At 51.0% G+C, this 16,671-nt stretch overlaps 3 protein-coding genes across 13 annotated transcripts in view; 1 reads left to right on the forward strand and 2 right to left on the reverse strand.

Moving 5' to 3' along the window:
* The window catches only part of METTL25B (methyltransferase like 25B), a 9,519-nt gene extending 526 nt beyond the window's left edge, over nucleotides 1–8,993 (forward strand). Inside the window, exons 1-8 of one of the 7 annotated variants that reach the window (XM_017852470.1) lie at nucleotides 7–605; nucleotides 3,904–4,028; nucleotides 4,194–4,386; nucleotides 4,899–4,961; nucleotides 5,306–5,449; nucleotides 5,953–6,437; nucleotides 7,749–7,933; nucleotides 8,663–8,993. In XM_017852470.1, coding sequence (XP_017707959.1) covers nucleotides 495–605; nucleotides 3,904–4,028; nucleotides 4,194–4,386; nucleotides 4,899–4,961; nucleotides 5,306–5,449; nucleotides 5,953–6,437; nucleotides 7,749–7,933; nucleotides 8,663–8,784 — 1,428 coding nt within the window. In that variant the 5' untranslated portion in view covers nucleotides 7–494 and the 3' untranslated portion in view covers nucleotides 8,785–8,993. Of the gene's footprint in view, nucleotides 1–6; nucleotides 606–3,319; nucleotides 4,029–4,193; nucleotides 4,387–4,898; nucleotides 4,962–5,305; nucleotides 5,450–5,952; nucleotides 6,438–7,748; nucleotides 7,934–8,662 lie in introns of those variants that run through there. The other 6 variants (XM_017852471.1, XM_017852472.1, XM_017852475.1 and 3 more) reach the window with 6 other exon arrangements.
* Nucleotides 8,994–9,332: 339 nt separating this feature from the next.
* On the reverse strand, nucleotides 9,333–13,301 carry MRPL24 (mitochondrial ribosomal protein L24). 2 transcript variants are annotated; one of them, XM_017852483.1, is made up of 6 exons: nucleotides 13,044–13,301; nucleotides 10,546–10,789; nucleotides 10,367–10,462; nucleotides 10,059–10,162; nucleotides 9,672–9,802; nucleotides 9,333–9,563 (listed from the first exon to the last, which is right to left on the reverse strand). In XM_017852483.1, the coding sequence occupies exons 2-6, from the start codon at nucleotides 10,726–10,728 to the stop codon at nucleotides 9,427–9,429; spliced, it is 651 nt and encodes a 216-aa protein (XP_017707972.1). In that variant the 5' UTR covers nucleotides 10,729–10,789; nucleotides 13,044–13,301; the 3' UTR covers nucleotides 9,333–9,426. The 2 variants fall into 2 exon arrangements, with proteins under 2 accessions (XP_017707972.1, XP_017707971.1); XM_017852482.1 differs by having other exon boundaries at nucleotides 13,085–13,299.
* An 839-nt stretch (nucleotides 13,302–14,140) lies between these two features.
* The window catches only part of HDGF (heparin binding growth factor), a 25,552-nt gene continuing 23,021 nt past the window's right edge, over nucleotides 14,141–16,671 (reverse strand). For all 4 annotated transcript variants that reach the window (XM_017852480.1, XM_017852481.1, XM_017852478.1 and 1 more), the window contains 3 exons: nucleotides 16,193–16,378; nucleotides 15,685–15,911; nucleotides 14,141–15,489 (listed from right to left, as the gene is read on the reverse strand). In XM_017852480.1, the coding sequence (XP_017707969.1) occupies nucleotides 15,483–15,489; nucleotides 15,685–15,911; nucleotides 16,193–16,378 (420 nt within the window). In that variant the 3' untranslated portion in view covers nucleotides 14,141–15,482. The remainder of the gene's footprint in view (nucleotides 15,490–15,684; nucleotides 15,912–16,192; nucleotides 16,379–16,671) is intronic.

Raw genomic sequence — 16,671 nt, forward strand, 5'->3', positions numbered from 1 at the left:
AGGAGGGGGCGGCGTGGGTGGGGCGGGGCGGGATGCGCTCCCCGGCCCCTGTAGCCCCGTGGTGGTACAACGCGAAGGTGTGGGAAGGCCGCGATAAACCGGAACTGCAGCCAGCCGGACACCTCCGGTTTCACTTCCGGAAAAGGAGAGGCGTGTACGGGAAGGGGCGGGAACTGGAACTTGGCCCGCCTCGTTGTGAGCTGACCTCCGCGGCACGCTTTTGTGGCGTCATTGCACTGTTACCCCGCCCTACGTGTCTCCGACGCTGACACCTTCGCACTGTGAAACGTCGCAACCTGTCACCTCTTGGGGGCGCCTCAAGTCTTCAACTGCAGCATGGGATCCCGGAAAGGCAGCGTCGGAGACTGGACGCAAAACCCTTCCTGTTCTGCCTGCAGAGCCGAGCCCCGTCCGGGTCCTGCACCCGCGTGGTACTGACCCTGGATCCCTGTTCACTGCGTTCTCGCTTCCCGCGCTGCCTTCTGGACCGCGGGATGCCGGGCATCTCCGCCCGAGGCCTCTCTCATGAGGGGAGGAGGCAGCTAGCTGTTAACCTTACCCGTGTCCTGGCGCTCTACCGTTCCATCCTCGATGCCTACATCATCGTGAGGCCACAGGGCGTGGGTGGGGTGTCTTTGGTCGTGTGGTTGGCTAGGTGTCCACGTCAGGGAGAGAATCTGGAGAATTAGCCTCTGATCTCTTTCCTTCTATGAGTTTCAGTCTTTTGTCTGTACAAGGAGTGGTTAAAACTGGAGTGATCCCTCCTTTTTATTCAGCTGGCATAAATAATATTTCTTTTTTTTTTTTTTTTTTGAGACGGAGTCTCGCTCTGTCGCCCAGGCTGGAGTGCAGTGGCCGGATCTCAGCTCACTGCAAGCTCCGCCTCCCGGGTTTACGCCATTCTCCTGCCTCAGCCTCCCGAGTAGGTGGGACTACAGGCGCCCGCCACCTCACCCGGCTAGTTTTTTGTATTTTTTAGTAGAGACGGGGTTTCACCGTGTTAGCCAGGATGGTCTCGATCTCATGACCTCGTGATCCGCCCGTCTCGGCCTCCCAAAGTGCTGGGATTACAGGCTTGAGCCACCGCACCCGGCCTATATTTCTAATACCTACCTAGATTATTTTTGTAATCTTCCCAGATCCAAGGTAATAAAATGCGTGGACATTGCAACCATGCTGCAACTATGTTCAACTCTTCTTGGAGCATGTGAGGTGTTCCAAGAACACACATGTTATTCATCCAAGCTTTGAACAAATTCGTGGTTTTCTGGTATAGTAGACAGGCCTGCCTCTGGAATCAAAAAGGCTTGGGCTGGAATCCTGCCTCCCCTATGATGTTAACCTAAGGCCTCCCTAACCCCCAACTTGTCCTAGCCCGGGTTTCCTCAGCTATACAATGGATCCCAGTCTGAAGGATCATTGTGAAGAGTAAATGAGAGAATGTGTAAATGGCACCACCATCCACTGAATTGTTTAGACTGCAAACCCAGAGGCCATCCTTGATTCAGCGCTGTCCTTCATTGATCCACAATCCAGTCCTTCAACAAGTCCTCTTGGCTCTTGTCTTCAGAATAGATCCCAAATTCATCTATTTGTCCCCACCTCCATTGCTGCCACCCTAAGCCAAGCCACCATCACCTCTCTTCTGACCTACTTCCTAACCGATCTCGCTGTGTGCTTACCTCTGCCCTGCCATAACCAATTCTTCACTGAGCAGCTAGATCGATAGCATTGAAATGTAAATCTGATTACGACAATCCCTTGCTTCCTAGATACTTTTATGAAATCCTGATTCCTTACTATTACCTATAAAGCCCATGATCTGACTCCTACTGTCTCTTCAACTCTATCCCATTTTATTCTCTCACACATTTCACTGTGCTATACCTCTGCTGGCCTGATTTCTGCTCTGCCAATATGGCAGGCATCTGGACCTTTGCACTCACTGATCTGCCTCCACAGAAAGGCAATCGCAGAATGGTTAAGAGCAAGGACTCTAGAGTAAAATTGGTTTCAAATCCCAGCTCAGGCTGGGTGTGATGGCTCATGCCTATAATCCTAGCACTCTGGGAGGTGGGTGGATTGCTTGAGCTCAGGAGTTCGAGACCAGCCTGGGCAACACGGTGAAACCCCGTCTCTACTAAAATCCAAGAAAAAAAAAACGCTGGGCTTGGCAGCACATGCCTGTAGTCCCAGCTACTCAGGAGGCTGAGGCAGGAGAATTGCTAGAACCAGGGAGGCGGAGGTTGCAGTGAGCTGAGATTGCACCACTGCACTCCCGCCTGGGTGGCAGAGTGAAACTCCATCTCTAAAAATAAATAAATAAATAAATAATCCCAGCTCAGCTATTTGCTAGCTTTTGGACGTGGGCAAGTTACTTAAGTGCTGTGCCTGTTTCTACATCTGTAAAATGGGGGATACAAAATAATACCTACCTCAAAGTGTTGTTTAAAGGATCAGATGTGTTAATACATGTCAAATGTTTACAATGGTGTCTGGCAGAGGTGTTAAATAAGTGTTTGCTATTACCTGTATTTTTTTTTTTTTTTTTTTTTTTTTTTTGAGACGGAGTCTCACTCTGTCGCCCAGGCTGGAGTGCAGTGGCCGGATCTCAGCTCACTGCAAGCTCTGCCTCCCGGGTTTACGCCATTCTCCTGCCTCAGCCTCCCGAGTAGCTGGGACTACAGGCGCCCGCCACCTCACCTGGCTAATTTTTTGTATTTTTTAGTAGAAACGGGGTTTCACCATGTTAGCCAGGATGGTCTCAATCTTCTGACCTCGTGATCCGCCCGTCTCGGCCTCCCAAAGTGCTGGGATTACAGGCTTGAGCCACCGCGCCCGGCCGCTATTACCTGTATTTTTCTTTACGTGCCTAGCACCTATTCATCATTCAAGTCTCAGCTCAAATGTCAACTCGTCAGACAAGTCTTTGCTCATCATCCTATCTAAAGTAGTCCTTGCCCAAACTCTCCATTACATTACTGTTTCATTAGTGTTTTGTCTATCTGACATATGATGTTGTCTGAAGTTTTGTTTGTTTTGGTTTGGTTTTTTTGAGGCGGAGTCTTGCTCTGTTGACCAGGCTAGAGTGCAGTGGCGCGATCTAGGCTCACTGCAGCCTCTGCCTCCCAGGTTCCAGCAATTCTCCTGCCTCAGCCTACTGGGTAGCTGGAATTACAGGCGCATGCCAACATGCCAGCAAATTTTTGTAATTTTAGTATAGATGGAGTTTCACCATATTGACCAGGCTGGTCTCGAACTCCTGATCTCAGGTGATCTGCCCACCTTGGTCTCCCAAAGTGCTGGGATTACAGGCGTGAGCCACCATGCCCGGCCAAAGTTATTTTTTTAATGTAAACTCTGCAGGAGCCAGAATCTTGTCTCAGGTTCACTGTTGTAGTCCCTGAGCCCACAATAGAGCTTGATGTATAACCAAAACACAGCCCCAGAATTTGTGGTGGACAAATGAATGAATAAAAAGACACCAGTGTCTGGCACACATAATGGCAGGTTACTAAGTGGTAATGTACTCATACTGTGTGTCCGTCACTCTGGTAAGTGTTAGGGATGCAGATGGGAAGATTCCATCCCATCCCTCCTCTTAAGAAATTCAGTTTAATAGAGAAAACAGACATACATAAGTGCAGAAATTGCTAAAAGAAGTGTGTCCAGAATGCAATCTGGACTCCAAGGAAACAGAGTTAAGCCACTAGAGTCGGGGAGGCTGGAGCAGACTTCAGAGAAGAACTGACTTGGCTGAGTAGGAGGTACCTGCCGGTTATAGTGGCCCTATGTGGCAGCAGTGCTGGGAAGAGGCAGGCGGTGAGGTGTGGAGTTGAGAGTGGGGTGGGAAAGAATGGAAGTGGTAGTAGCTTGCTGATTGCTTCTCCCCTTCCTCTGTAGGAATTTTTCACAGACAACCTATGGGACACACTCCCTTGCTCATGGCAGGAAGCACTGGATGGACTGAACCCACCACAGCTGGCCACAATGCTGCTGGGGATGCCTGGGGAAGGGGAGGTTGTCAGGTATGGGCTAGAAGGGCCCTGTGCTGGGGAACTCAAGGCTTTGAGCCCTGCAGTGAGCGTATTGCTCAGAGAGTCTCATAAGGTCTTCCTGGGCCTTGGGTTGTAAACTGGTGCACTCAGATGCGATGGGACTATTCACTGGAGGCCTGGGCTGGACTATCTCAGGTACAGGTCAGTGTGGCCACTCACCCTGCTGGCCCTGAAGTCCACAGCCTGTGCCCTGGCCTTTACCCGGACGCCTGGCTTTCAGACCGCCTCAGAGTTCCTGGAGAACCCCAGCCAGAGCTCCCGACTAACAGCTCCATTCCGGAAACATGTCAGGCCCAAGAAGCAGCATGAGATCCGGAGGCTGGGAGAGGTGAGGAGATGGCTGGAACATGGGTGGTGTCTGGGAACCCAGGGACTCCTTAAGCGTGGCTTACAAAGATGTGTGCCCTTTCCTTCACATGCAAGGCCAGAGGCCCTAGACATTCCTTTACCTCAACAGATATAACTATAATCATATTTTGATCCTGGGGTTCTTTTTCATCCTTTTGTGGGGTTAGTTGGTAGCTAGGTCTGAATCACAGTCTCTTTCCTTTTCTTAAATCTCCATAATCTGCTCATGGCTTAACGCAGGGTTCTTGTTCTGTGGGGGAGATTGAATCACTGACCTGTAAGGCAAGGAGAGTGGACCTGAACCTGGATCAGGTCCACTCTCCTTGCTTCCACCCTCACCCCTATATCTTTCTTTCCAAATCTGTCATCACATCCGGGGCACCCTGTGTCCATCTTTCTCTGTCATCTTTGTCTCCTCCACTCTCCCTCTGGGTGTTTGCCCCAGGAGTCAAGAACCAGTGGCCAGGAGACCTTTGTTCCTTCCTCTTTCAGTTGGTGAAGAAGCTGAGTGATTTCACAGGCTGCACCCAGGTTGTAGACGTGGGCTCAGGCCAGGTGAGCCAGAGACTTGATGTACTGTGTTTTTGAGTCATGGGGAGATAGAACACCTGGAAGGCAGGTTTTTGGGCCACAGGCCCAGCGAGGCAGGTGTCAAGAAGCGGTGGAACCAAGCAGGGTAGATTTTTTTTCTCTTTGCATAATTTTTTTTTAAGCCAGTCAGATTTAAATGGGGGAGTTATATACCAACTTAAGCCACACTGATGTTAGTAAGTTCTGTAGGGTAAAATTTAAGCCTTCTGTCGGGCCTGGGACCCAGGTGTCGAGGTTACCCCTGGGGAGGGTGACAATGGATACGGCACTGAACAGGGCTGTCTCCATCTTCCTCCTCGTGACTCCAGGGCCATCTCTCCCGCTTCATGGCTCTTGGCCTGGGGTTGATGGTGAAGAGCATCGAAGGGGATCAGAGACTGGTGGAGAGAGCCCAGCGCCTGGACCAGGAGCTTCTGCAGGCTCTGGAGAAAGAGGAGAAGAGGAACCCACAGGTAGGCCACCCCTTCCTGCGACCTGGACTGTGGGAGGAGGGGCTGCTTGGCTGGAATTGAGCACAGAGGCTGGATTCCATCTTCTAAGTTTCTCAGCTTGAAGTGGTGTGGTCCCTAATTTCTATTACCTCTTTCCCAAGGTCCCCCCTTCCCCAGTGCCTCCCTGTATCTCAAAGTTACTTTCTATTTACAAAGTGCTTTCCACACCAATGTATACTTCTCCACACCAATGTATACAACCTGTGAAGTGGTCACTCAGGTTTTAGACTCATTACGAATCAGAAAACTGGGTCTCAGAGATGAAAAGATGTACATGGTGAATGATAGGTCCAGGATTTATTCCATCTCCTGACTTGTGGTCCAGCCCTCTCCCACACCCAGCTTATCTCCCACGTTCCTCCTTGGGGAATAACATGGAGGACAGATCCCTTCTTGTGGCCTGAGGTGGCCTAGGGACAGCAAACAGACTTCCCATCTGCCTTTGTCCTTTCCTGCCTCCACAGGTGGTCCAAACCAGCCCTCGTCACTCCCCACACCATGTGGTTAGGTGGGTAGACCCCACAGCCCTGTGTGAGGAGCTTCTGCTTCCACTGGAGAACCCGTGTCAGGGCAGGGCCCGCTTGCTGCTCACAGGCCTCCACGCCTGTGGGGATCTGAGTGTTGCCTTGCTGAGGCACTTCTCCTGCTGTCCTGAGGTGGTGGCCCTGGCCTCAGTGGGCTGCTGCTACATGAAGCTGAGTGACCCTGGCGGCTACCCACTGAGTCAGTGGGTGGCTGGGCTGTCTGGCTATGAACTGCCCTACAGGCTTCGGGAGGGGGCCTGCCATGCCCTGGAGGAGTATGCTGAGCGGCTACAGAAAGCTGGCCCTGGCCTCCGAACTCACTGCTACCGTGCAGCACTGGAGACAGTCATCCGACGGGCCCGGCCCGAGCTCCGTCGGCCAGGCGTGCAGGGTATCCCCAGGGTCCACGAGCTCAAGATTGAAGAGTGAGGTTGGGGTACGGGGGTGGTGGGCAGTGGAGGGGAGATTTCTAACTGGAGATCTTCCGCCCTCACTTTCAGCATAGCCTAAAGAAAATCTAAGTATACCCAGAGGAGTGATTTGGAGTTCTCCGACCAGGGTACCTTCTCAAAATTTAAGAGAGTTGTCCCTCTTTTATCAGGAGACTAACAAAGAAACATGAAGTTTTGGCCGGGCATGGTGGCTCACGCCTGTAATCCCAGCACTTTGGGAGGCTGATGCGGCCAGATCTCCTGAGGTCAGGAGTTTGAGACCAGCCTGGCCAACATGGCGAAACCCCGTCTCTACTAAAAATACAAAAATTAGCCAGGCGTGGAGGCACGCGCCTGTAATCCCAGCTACTCGGGAGGCTGAGGCAGGAGAATAGTTTGAACCCAGGAGGCGGAGGTTGCAGTGAACCGAGATTGTGCCACTGCACTCTAGCTTGGGCAACAAAGCAAGACTGTCTCAAAAAAAAAAAAAAAAAGGTTTTAAATGCTAAAAATATGGCTAGTTGGACAGAACTGGCTGAAAATGTTTAAATCAATTTACTATTGGACAGACAGCTCACAGCCAGAGAAACATTCAAAAATACACAGCCAGGTGTGGTGGCTCATGCCTGTAATCCCAGCTCTTTGGGATGCCAAGGCAGGAGGATTGCTTGGGGCTGGGAGTTAGGGGCCAGCTTGGGCTACGTAGAGAGATACCTCTGTACAAAAAAACATAGACAGGCATGGTAGCTCATACCTGTAGACCCAGCTACTTGGGAGGCTGATGTGGGAGGATTGAGGTGTTTGAGACTACAGTGAGCTATGATTGCACTGCTGCTCTCCAGCCTGGGTGACAGCAAGACCCCGTCTTAAAAAATATATATTTGGGAGGCTGAGGCGGGCAGATCACAAGGTCAGGAGATCGAGACCATCCTGGCTAACACGGTGAAATCCCATCTCTACTAAAAAATACAAAAAATTAGCTGGGCGTGGTGGCGGGTGCCTGTAGTCCCAGCTACTGTGGAGGCTGAGGCAGGAGAATGGCGTGAACATGGAAGGCGGAGCTTGCAGTAAGCGGAGATCATGCAACTGCACTCCAGCCTGGGTGACAGTTTTTGACACTCCATCTCAAAAAAAAAAATGTGTATGTGTGTGTGTGTATATATATATATATATATATGTATATATATTCATGAAAACACATATTAGGGTAGAAAATAAAGCAAAGTTGGAATTAGGAACAAAGTTTAAGTGTGAGGTGACAGTTCTTAAAACCAAACTGAGTGCTGAATGTGACTGATCCCACAGATATGTGCAGCGGGGGCTACAGCGAGTGGGGCTGGACCCCCAGCTGCCACTGAATCTGGCTGCCCTTCAGGCCCACCAGGCCCAGGAGAACCGTGTGGTGGCCTTCTTCAGCCTGGCTCTACTGCTTGCCCCACTGGTGGAGACGCTTATTCTACTGGACCGGCTGCTGTACCTTCAGGAGCAGGGTGAGGGTGGCCTACAGCAGGGACCCAAGGACTATAGTGACTGGGGTTCTGGGGCTCCTTCTCCAAGTCCCAGCTCCAACGTCTCCTGGGCCCAGCTAATCACTATTGTGATCCTTGGACCCCACCTTTGAGTCACTAGTGGATTGGGAGTAGGGGATTTGTTAAAAAATTAAGAATCCAGGCTGGGTGCGGTAGCTCATGCTTATAATCCCAGCACTTTGGGAGGCCAAGGTGGGTAGATCACTTGAGGTCAGGAGTTCAAGACCAGCCACGGTGAAACCCCATCTCTACTAAAAATACAAAAAGTAGCCGGGTATAGTGGTACATGCCTGTACTCTCAGCTATTTGGGTGGCTGAGGCAAAAAAAATTGCTTGAAGCCAGGAGACAGAGGTTGCAGTGAGCCAAGATTGCACCGCTGTACTCTAGCCTGGGTGACAGAGACTCCATCTCAAAAAAAAAAACCTGAGATTCCTACCAAATCAGCCTCTGGTGAACCTCCCTAAGGTGCATGTTAAGCAAGCTTCCCAGGCATCGAGAACCTACAATGCAAGAGGACTGTCTCCCAAGTCAGTGCCTTGGGAACCTGTGTTCCTTATGGAGAATGGGGTCTCCTTGGCCCCACTGGATCCTCCCCCATGGGGAAAAGGGACTATGCTTACAGGCCTAGGCAGAAGAGGCTGAGTGAGTTTGGTTCATTCTTCCCCTTATGATTAAGCCCTTTCTTCCAGGTTTCCATGCTGAGCTCCTGCCCATCTTCAGTCCTGAACTCTCTCCCAGAAACCTGGTTCTGGTGGCCACCAAGATGCCCCTGGGTCAGGCTCTTTCTATTCTGGAGACTGAAGACAGCTAATGCAGCCTGAGGACACATCTCAGACCCCATCATCTGAAAGTGCCCAGAGAGCACAGTGGCAGAGTACACCTCATACAGAGAAGCAGCATCCTGCATCCTCCTGAGTCGTGGTTCCTTCAGTTTCATCCCCTTTCTCTCCCTCCATGGATTATGTAATACAGTGTAAAGTTTTAATTTATTAAAAATTAGAAATGTTTGTTTCCTTCCCATTTCTGTAGGTAGATAAAAGGAGACGCGCACCCTCCCTGTGGCACTGCTGCAAGGGTGCTACAGTTAGGACTCACACGCCACTCCCCACTGGCCTTTCTAGCAGGTGGTGTAGGTGACAGCTTCTGTTACTCACAGATCTCCATGGAGGGGACTTCTCTACCCCACTTTGGCCTCCAACTCAGAATCTGCAGGCCCTGCCCCTTGGGAGGGCTGCCTTAAGGCCAGCTAACTTCCATCCAGGTTCTGTCATAAACTCAGGGAAGAAGCTCCTTTCCTTCAGTCCCTGAGAGTGTGCTGGGATAAGGGGTGCCATTCTATATCACAGCAGCTGTAAACAGGACTCATAAACTGCTCTTTATTGGCATCTGAAAAAGAGGTGCCTCAGCCTTCAAGGCTGGGACAGAAGTTGGGGAGGAGCTGCTCTCCCCGGGCTCAATACCAATAGACCTTCTTGTATTTCCGAGTCTCCTTGATCCCCATGGCCTCCATCACCTCCTCCTGTAGTGTCTTTAGACGGGGCACGTAGGTTCTTTCTAAAGCATCTTCCACTGATGTATCTTTGGGGCCATCTGTTAAGCCAGAGGAAAGGAGATGGGTGAGAGGGCTTGCCAACTTTGATTAACGTCCCCTACTCTCACTCCTAGCACCCACCCCTGACCTTCCTGCCCCTCACTCACCAATCCACGTTTCAGGGACGATGCCATCAGCTCTGGGAAATTCGGGTTTAGGGATAATTCTCCCCGATCGTGTGGAGACTCGTACCCGCTCTCCTGCTTCAGTATATCTCCACTCAATCTCAGTGGGTTTCCTGGTGGATAGAATAGGTGAGCCTGGCCTATGAGCCGGTTTCCTGCCACCCTCCAACCCAAAAGCAGAGTCAAGGGTTCAAAACACCAGGGTTACCACCGTGTTTCTCCACCTCTGTGTTGGGGTTACCCGCAGGCAATCATGTCCATGAGATGGTCCCTCTCAATCTCCAGAGCATCCAACCCATCATTCCCATTGGACAGGACTTTGTGGACCCAGAGGGTGAGAAACCCTCTGCCCAGAGCCCTGTCGCTTGCCTGTCCATAGGATCCACAAGTTTGACCTGGCGGTGGAGCAAGGGGGCTTCACTAGGGATCATGGTTCCTCGGTAATCCATGGTCTTGCCAATGTAGCGGTAATGCTGTCCAACAGGGGAGTGTCAGAAAACAAGGAGTGTGAAAGGGGTTTGCCCTTGCTACTCAGTGCATTCAGCCCAAGTTGAAAAGTAGAAGGTTCAGTAATGCCACCATCCCTTCAGCCAGTCTCCTGCCACCCTGCGCTGCTCGGAATGGAGAGGGACGGATGAGACGGGCTTCCCAAGCATCCCCATCCTCTCTCCACTTACCGTGTTCAGCCCTCCCACGACCACCCAGTTTCGCTGCCGGATAACTTGAACCACTTTGCCCTGCTTTCCGGCATCCTTGCCTTCTAGGATCTCCACCTGTGGGAAGATACGAAGGTTAGGGAGGGGGATCCTTGCCCAGGAGATTCCCCATCACTCTATGCCCTGTATGAGGCTCTCACCGTGTCCCCACGGAACAGATACCAGTCTTCATCAGAGATGGGTTCCACAACTACTGGGCGCCGCCTGAGCCATGGGGGGTTCTTCCTCTTGTCTGCCAAGGAGCCTGGGGGGCTCATCCCATAGCGGTAATTGGGGGGCAGAGTGACCTTGGATGCCAAGGCCAGCAGGGCAGAAAGACGCATGCCTGGAGGCTGTAAGAAATCCCTTTGCCAGCAAAACGCTCAGAAACCTTCCTTGTCAGCTCTGGGTAGATGGATAGAAACGGGAGCAAAGAGGCAAGGGAAGGAACATTTTTTTAAAGCACTTACTCTGTTGCTCAATGGACCTCATCACATTGAATATTCACAAGAAGTTATCATCTTTATAGATGAGGAAATAGAAAAGTCAAGTAACTTATTTATGATTACAAAGCTACTACATTGGAGAATCAGCATTCAAACCCACATATATCTATTTGACTTCAAAGTCCAAAAAATTCATTAAGGACAAGGGCCATGTTATCTATCTCAAGTTCATGAATCCAGAGCTTGGCACCTAGTAGGTGCTTAACAAATACTTACTAAATCAATGTATGAACAGCAGGATAGGAAGAAAACAGATGGAACGCTGGCATACAGCCAAAAGGTAGGCAGTTGTAAGTCAGTGAAATGAACAAATAGGTAGCAGAAATAAAAACTGGGGTTAAAATGTCCCTATCCCACTTACAATTCTTGTCCTTAGACAGGAAATAACCACTCCTCCCTAAGATAGCTCCTTTTCTAAAGGAAAAAGACCCAAGGCCAGACTCTAGAATTACTGAGTCCTAAATTTCCCAACTAAGTATGTGCTCTAAACCACTCAATTCTCAACTAACGAGGTAGTGAATGAACTGAAGACATGAATGGTAAGTGCTTCAGTTTACTGAATACTTGCAACTTCCCAGGTGCAATGCTAGGTGCTTTCCTGTATCTCATTTAAGCCTAAGGACAACCAAATGAAGAAGTCACCATTAACCTCATTTTATAGATAAAAATGAACCTTAACTTCAAAGACAAATAAAGATACTACAATGGCATAAAGAGCCCTGGACAGGGAAGTCAGATCACCTGGGTTCTACTCCCTGCTCTACCATCATCTTACTGTATGACACTAGGCAACTTTATTTATTTATTTTTTGAGACGGAGTCTTGTTCTGTCAGCCAGGCTGGAGTGCAGTGGCATGATCTCAGCTCACCGCAACCTCTGCCCCTCGGGTTCAAGTGATTCTCCTCCCTCAGCCTCCTTAAAAGCTAGGATTACAGGTATGTGCCACCACGACCCGCTAATTTTTTTTTTTTTTGTATTTTTAGTAAAGACAGGGTTTTACCATGTTGGCCAGGCTGGTCTCCAACTCCTGAAATCAGGTGATCCATCCGCCTTGGCCTCCCAGAGTACTGGGATTACAGGCATAAGCCACCACGCCCAGCTGGCAATTTAACTTTTGAACTTCAGTTTCATCATCCACAAAATTTACAGGGTTGTAGGTGTCATTTAGATTATTTAAAATATTTTAACAAAGCAAGGTGCAAAGTAATGTGAGTAGTATTATCCCTTTGGGGTAAATATATGAATATATATTCCAGCACAGTTATATTTATGGAAAGGAAACAAGAAACCAAAGTACTTGTTTTAGGGGAGAGGAACTGTTTGGGAGGTCTGTTAATTCCATTTTGTTTCTTCCCATAAGTACGTTTGCATTTTCTAACCAGGTGCACTTAAAAATATGTATTAACGGGTTATCTGAACAGTAAGATATTGGGTCATTTTTCTTCTTTATACTTCTCAGTATAAAGCCCTGATGTTATTTTCGGAAAAAGAAACAAAAACAAACAAACAAACAAACAAAACCCTGTTATTTTCAATTAATGCTGATGGGCCTAGTGTTCCTGTGAGTATTCAACAAATGCTTAGAGAGGACTACTATATGACAAACCTAATGCTGGGAATTTCATTGCTGGCATTTGGTCTTCACATTGCTCAGTGAGGGAGGTGAGGTTGCCAGATGCATCATAAAGTCCCTTTTACAGATAAGAAAATCAAGGCTTGAAAGCCGGAGTGACTACCCTGGTTCATACAGTTTGACAGCAGCAGGGCCAATCTTAAGACCCAAGCCTCCCGCGTGATTGCTGCAGGGAGTCCCTTCACCTCAGTCATTCCAGGTCTGAACCACCCCAGCCCAGAGCAGCTTGCATGCCCCGGATATCCTTCCCTTCTTTCCCTCCACAATCTGGAGATGCTGCTGGTGAGCGTCCCGCAGTGGGGCTTTCCCTGCATGTTCTGGAGGCGCCGTGCAATATAGCGGGGTCGAAGGTCTGCCCTCTCAGGTCACGGCTCCAAAGGCTTCCCCCACCAGCCTCATCCCAGACAACGTCAAGGCCTAGCTATCTTCAGCACCCACCCGCTCCAAACTTCCGGTGCAAAGAAACCCTGGGGAGGCGACTAAGCCAAGGGCAGGGAAAAGATTAGGCTCTTCCCGCACCTGCCTCTCGGAAGAGCACCTCCGGGGCGGGCGGCCCTCACCTCCACTTTCCGCGGCACTTCGGATGCTCAGCACATGGGCCCTCAGCGTCCCCTCCCCTGCCACGCCCGTCGACTTTGTGGGAGATGTAGTCCAAGTGTAAAACGGCGGCTCAACCACGAATCTGATCTCTCAGCATGCTGGGAGTTGTAGTCCGCCGCTAGAAAGCTGGAAACAGGAAGTTTGGCGGGGTAGGAAATCAAGGAAACCAAAACACACCATGAAGCATGTTGGGAATCGAAAGGCAAGCTGGTTAGGGCGGCCCGCCTGGCACATTCCCGCGCATGCTCTGCGTGGAGGCCGCTGGGAATTGTAGTTTCTAGAGAAGAAGGCTCCATTTTCTAAGTGGTTCTGGCTTCCTGTTCAAGGCGAAGGGCCGCCCTTTCCAGACAGGGCTACAGCCAATGCTCTCCCTGACTTTCTGCTGGAGTGGGGGCAGGGCAGATTCAAAAACTGCCGGTAGGCTTTCTAGAGAAAGGGATGAAAAGTGGGCCCTTCCAATGCTAGTAGCCGATCTAGTTACAAAATGTCAGATCTGGAAGGAAACAGAAATGATCTAAGCCAGTCATTCCACCTAACTCGGGGAGTACTATCGGGATTTCACCCTACCAACCTCCTCCCCCTACCACCCCATCACCAGCTAAGGGTGGCAGGTGCCCCTAGCATTAGCAAGGAGAAACGGTTATCCTATTATTTGACTTGACCTTTGGGGTCAAAGTTGTTTATACAATCAGCCTCCAAACTCCCACTTCATCTTGGGCTGTGGCCGATACTGGTATCCTCCCACACCCCACTTCTTGTGCAAACCCTTTTTAAAAAAAAAAAAAAACTCCCCCAGGTGCGTTAAACAGTGGCTGGGCAGGAAAGGCAGAATGAATGGTGTGGTTTATTCTAGGACTCTGCCCACAAGAAGTTTGGATTTCCAAATGCCTAAGAATGGAGGAGGCTGACACCCTCTACCTCAATCTGAGATGATCTGGAAACCATTTGCATTCCCTTACCCCACTTTCTGTCTTCAGTTAACCAATACGCCCCAAAGAATCAGTCAGAATCCAATATAGTAATCAACGGGTTTTATTTTCCTAGAACTCAAATCATCTACGGTTCTCAGAGCTAAACTTCCAAAGCTACAGTCAGCAATTTTTCATCAGAGCCCAAGGGAGAGGGGCCAGGGTAAAAGAGACGAGACTGTAGAGAGGCATAGAGAGACCAGTAGGAAGAGGGTGGGAGAGGGCACTTATTTCTCTCTGTCCTCTCAGTGGGTTACAAATCAGATCTGGTGACAACACTGAGGGGGCCAGGTCAGGGTATGTAGATGAGAAATGACACTGGAAGGAACACCAAAGCCCCAGCTACAAAAAGAAAGTCATCAAGCCCCAAGTAGAAGGGGAGCCTCCCAGCGCACCTCAGAAATGGGGGCAACAATGGGGAAGGAAGGAGCAGAATGGGGACCACACAAAGGGTTAGGGGTCTTTAAAATTTTTTTTTGTAGTTTTCTTTTATTAAAAACATTTCCTAAAAAATGTGTCTTTTCTTTTATGTCTGGGTGAAATATATGACTATGAGCTGGCCTTGAGCACTGTGCGGAGAGGGAAAAGGACAGCTAGGGGTCTTCCCAAGCATCCCATTTCTGGCTTCAGAGATCTAAAGGGGGACAGATGCTCAATACTCACACCCAAATGGGTAAAGTCAACCCTTCAGGTCTCAGGTCCTTGGCCCAAACAACTAGGAAGCCCCAAAGTCTTTTGATGATTAAGTACAACTCCCAAAACTCTTGGGTCGGCAAAAGGGAAAATGGGTGTTGCTAATCATCAAGGATTTATGGAAAGGAGCCCCTCCCCTACAAGCTGTTCCACTTTCCCTGAATCTAGGCAGCTGGGATAATAGGTGTAGCAGGGGACAGGAGCTCAGGAGGAGGCTGCCCTCCTGTGCTGTCCCTATGCCCCATTTGAGGATTGCCCCTCCCAGGCCCCACAAGCCCACCCTGCTGTTTATGCTCCATCTTTTCCATTCCTACCTCTGATCCAAACCCAGAGTTCCAGAATGCCTAGGAGAGTGGGAGAAGGGTGTCAGGAGGTGGGAACAGTTGTCCCAGGCCCCAGCAGAAGCCTGGAAAATAGCTCCAAGCGGAAGGAACACAATGGCCTCATCTCATTCCAGGGAGAAGACATGGCTCTGACTCAGATCATAGGAGAATGGGGACCTAGAGGTGAGGGCCAGGTGGTCCGCCCCATCCAGGTCAATCTCCATGGGCTGGGCTTGGAGTGGGAAAAGTGAGTGAAGAGGAGAGCAGGTTGGGGTGGGAAAGGGGTTCCCAGTTTGCAGGCCATGGCCAGTTTCCCCAGTAGCACCCAGACAGCAGCAGGAACAGGGTGGGGGCTCCTCTTGAAACATTGGTGGCTACAGGCTGTGAGGGAGGGTTGGAGGGGAGAAGGGTTAATGGTGTGGCCTTGGCCTGGCCTTGCCCCAGCCAGTGCCCATCTCCTAGGAGAGCCCACCCCACCTCCCCAGGGCTGGCCACTGCAGGCCCTCTTCATCCTCCTCTCCGAGAGTGACCGGCCCCCACTAGTCCAGCTGCCAAGGGGTCAGGGGGCTCACTCACCTCTCATGATCTCTGATGCCTGGGGCCTCAGCATCTTCCTTGGCAGCCTCTTCCTCTTCCTCCTCCTCTTCTTCTTCCTCTTGGGGAAGCCCCCGGCCAGAGCCAGGCTCAGAGGGGGTGCTATTCTTTTCCACCTCCATAGGAAGGGGCCTCTCGCCCTCTAAGGTGGCTGCCTCCTTCTCCTCTCCTTCAGGGTTTTCTGCCTCCTTGGGACGTTTAGGAGAGTCCTAGGCAGGATCGACAGAGGAAGCGGGCTGAGGCTGGAGAGGGAGGCCACCAGCCACCCACTCCTCTCCTCCAGGGCTCCTTCCCAGGCTGACACCCAGTCCTTCCCCAGCCTTACTAGCCGAAATGACTTCTGTGTCCCATCTCGTCAGCTGGGGACTCCCCAAGCTAGAGGCTGGATCTACCTCTCAGACTGGACACCCCTGAGGCAAAGCCCTGCTCTTGTGGGATACCCCATGGGGAATGCTGAGGGGGGCCCAGGCCCTAGGCAGGCAGCAGTTACCTCCAGCAAGTCCCCTGCTCTCCTCTTTAGCGCTCCCTTCTCGTTCTTCTCCTTGGCTGGCTCATCAATGACCAGCTTCCCTTCCTCGTCGCTGCTGCCCTCTGCATTCCCCTTCTTATCACCGTCACCCTCTGTGGCTTCGGGCTCGGGTTCAGGCTCTTCCACACAGCTCTTTTTCTGGGAGGACTGCAGCAGAGACAGCACAGGCTGAGTGGCACCAGTCGCTGCCATGCTGGGCCCCCTCCCCAGACCCTCCCTCGGCCACTCACTCCTTCCTTTTCCCGCCTCTCCCCACCCCACCCAGGTGCCCAGTCTCACGAGTGATTTGAGACCCACCTCTGTCGGATTAGCCCCGGGGTAAACCCACTGGCCGGGCAGGCAGGGCTCTGTGCAGGAGGGGGGAGGGCTGGAGCAGGAGGCAAAACCTCGGGTCAACTTCTCCCAAAGGGAGCTAGGACCCTTTCCCCGCCAACCCCCGC

Source organism: Rhinopithecus bieti, unplaced genomic scaffold (genome assembly GCF_001698545.2).
Source record: "Rhinopithecus bieti isolate Rb0 unplaced genomic scaffold, ASM169854v2 scaffold_33937, whole genome shotgun sequence".
NCBI classification, from domain to species: Eukaryota; Metazoa; Chordata; class Mammalia; order Primates; family Cercopithecidae; genus Rhinopithecus; species Rhinopithecus bieti.

Excerpts from the sequence above, each read along its gene's own strand:
- MRPL24 (XM_017852483.1), bottom strand. The coding sequence starts at position 10,728 with ATGCGTCTTTCTGCCCTGCTGGCCTTGGCATCCAAGGTCACTCTGCCC. Across the intron at positions 9,803-10,058 it reads CTTGTGGATCCTATGGACAG|GAAACCCACTGAGATTGAGT; the intron begins GCAAGCGACAGG and ends TCTATCCACCAG. Across the intron at positions 9,564-9,671 it reads CGTCCCTGAAACGTGGATTG|ATGGCCCCAAAGATACATCA; the intron begins GTGAGTGAGGGG and ends CTGGCTTAACAG.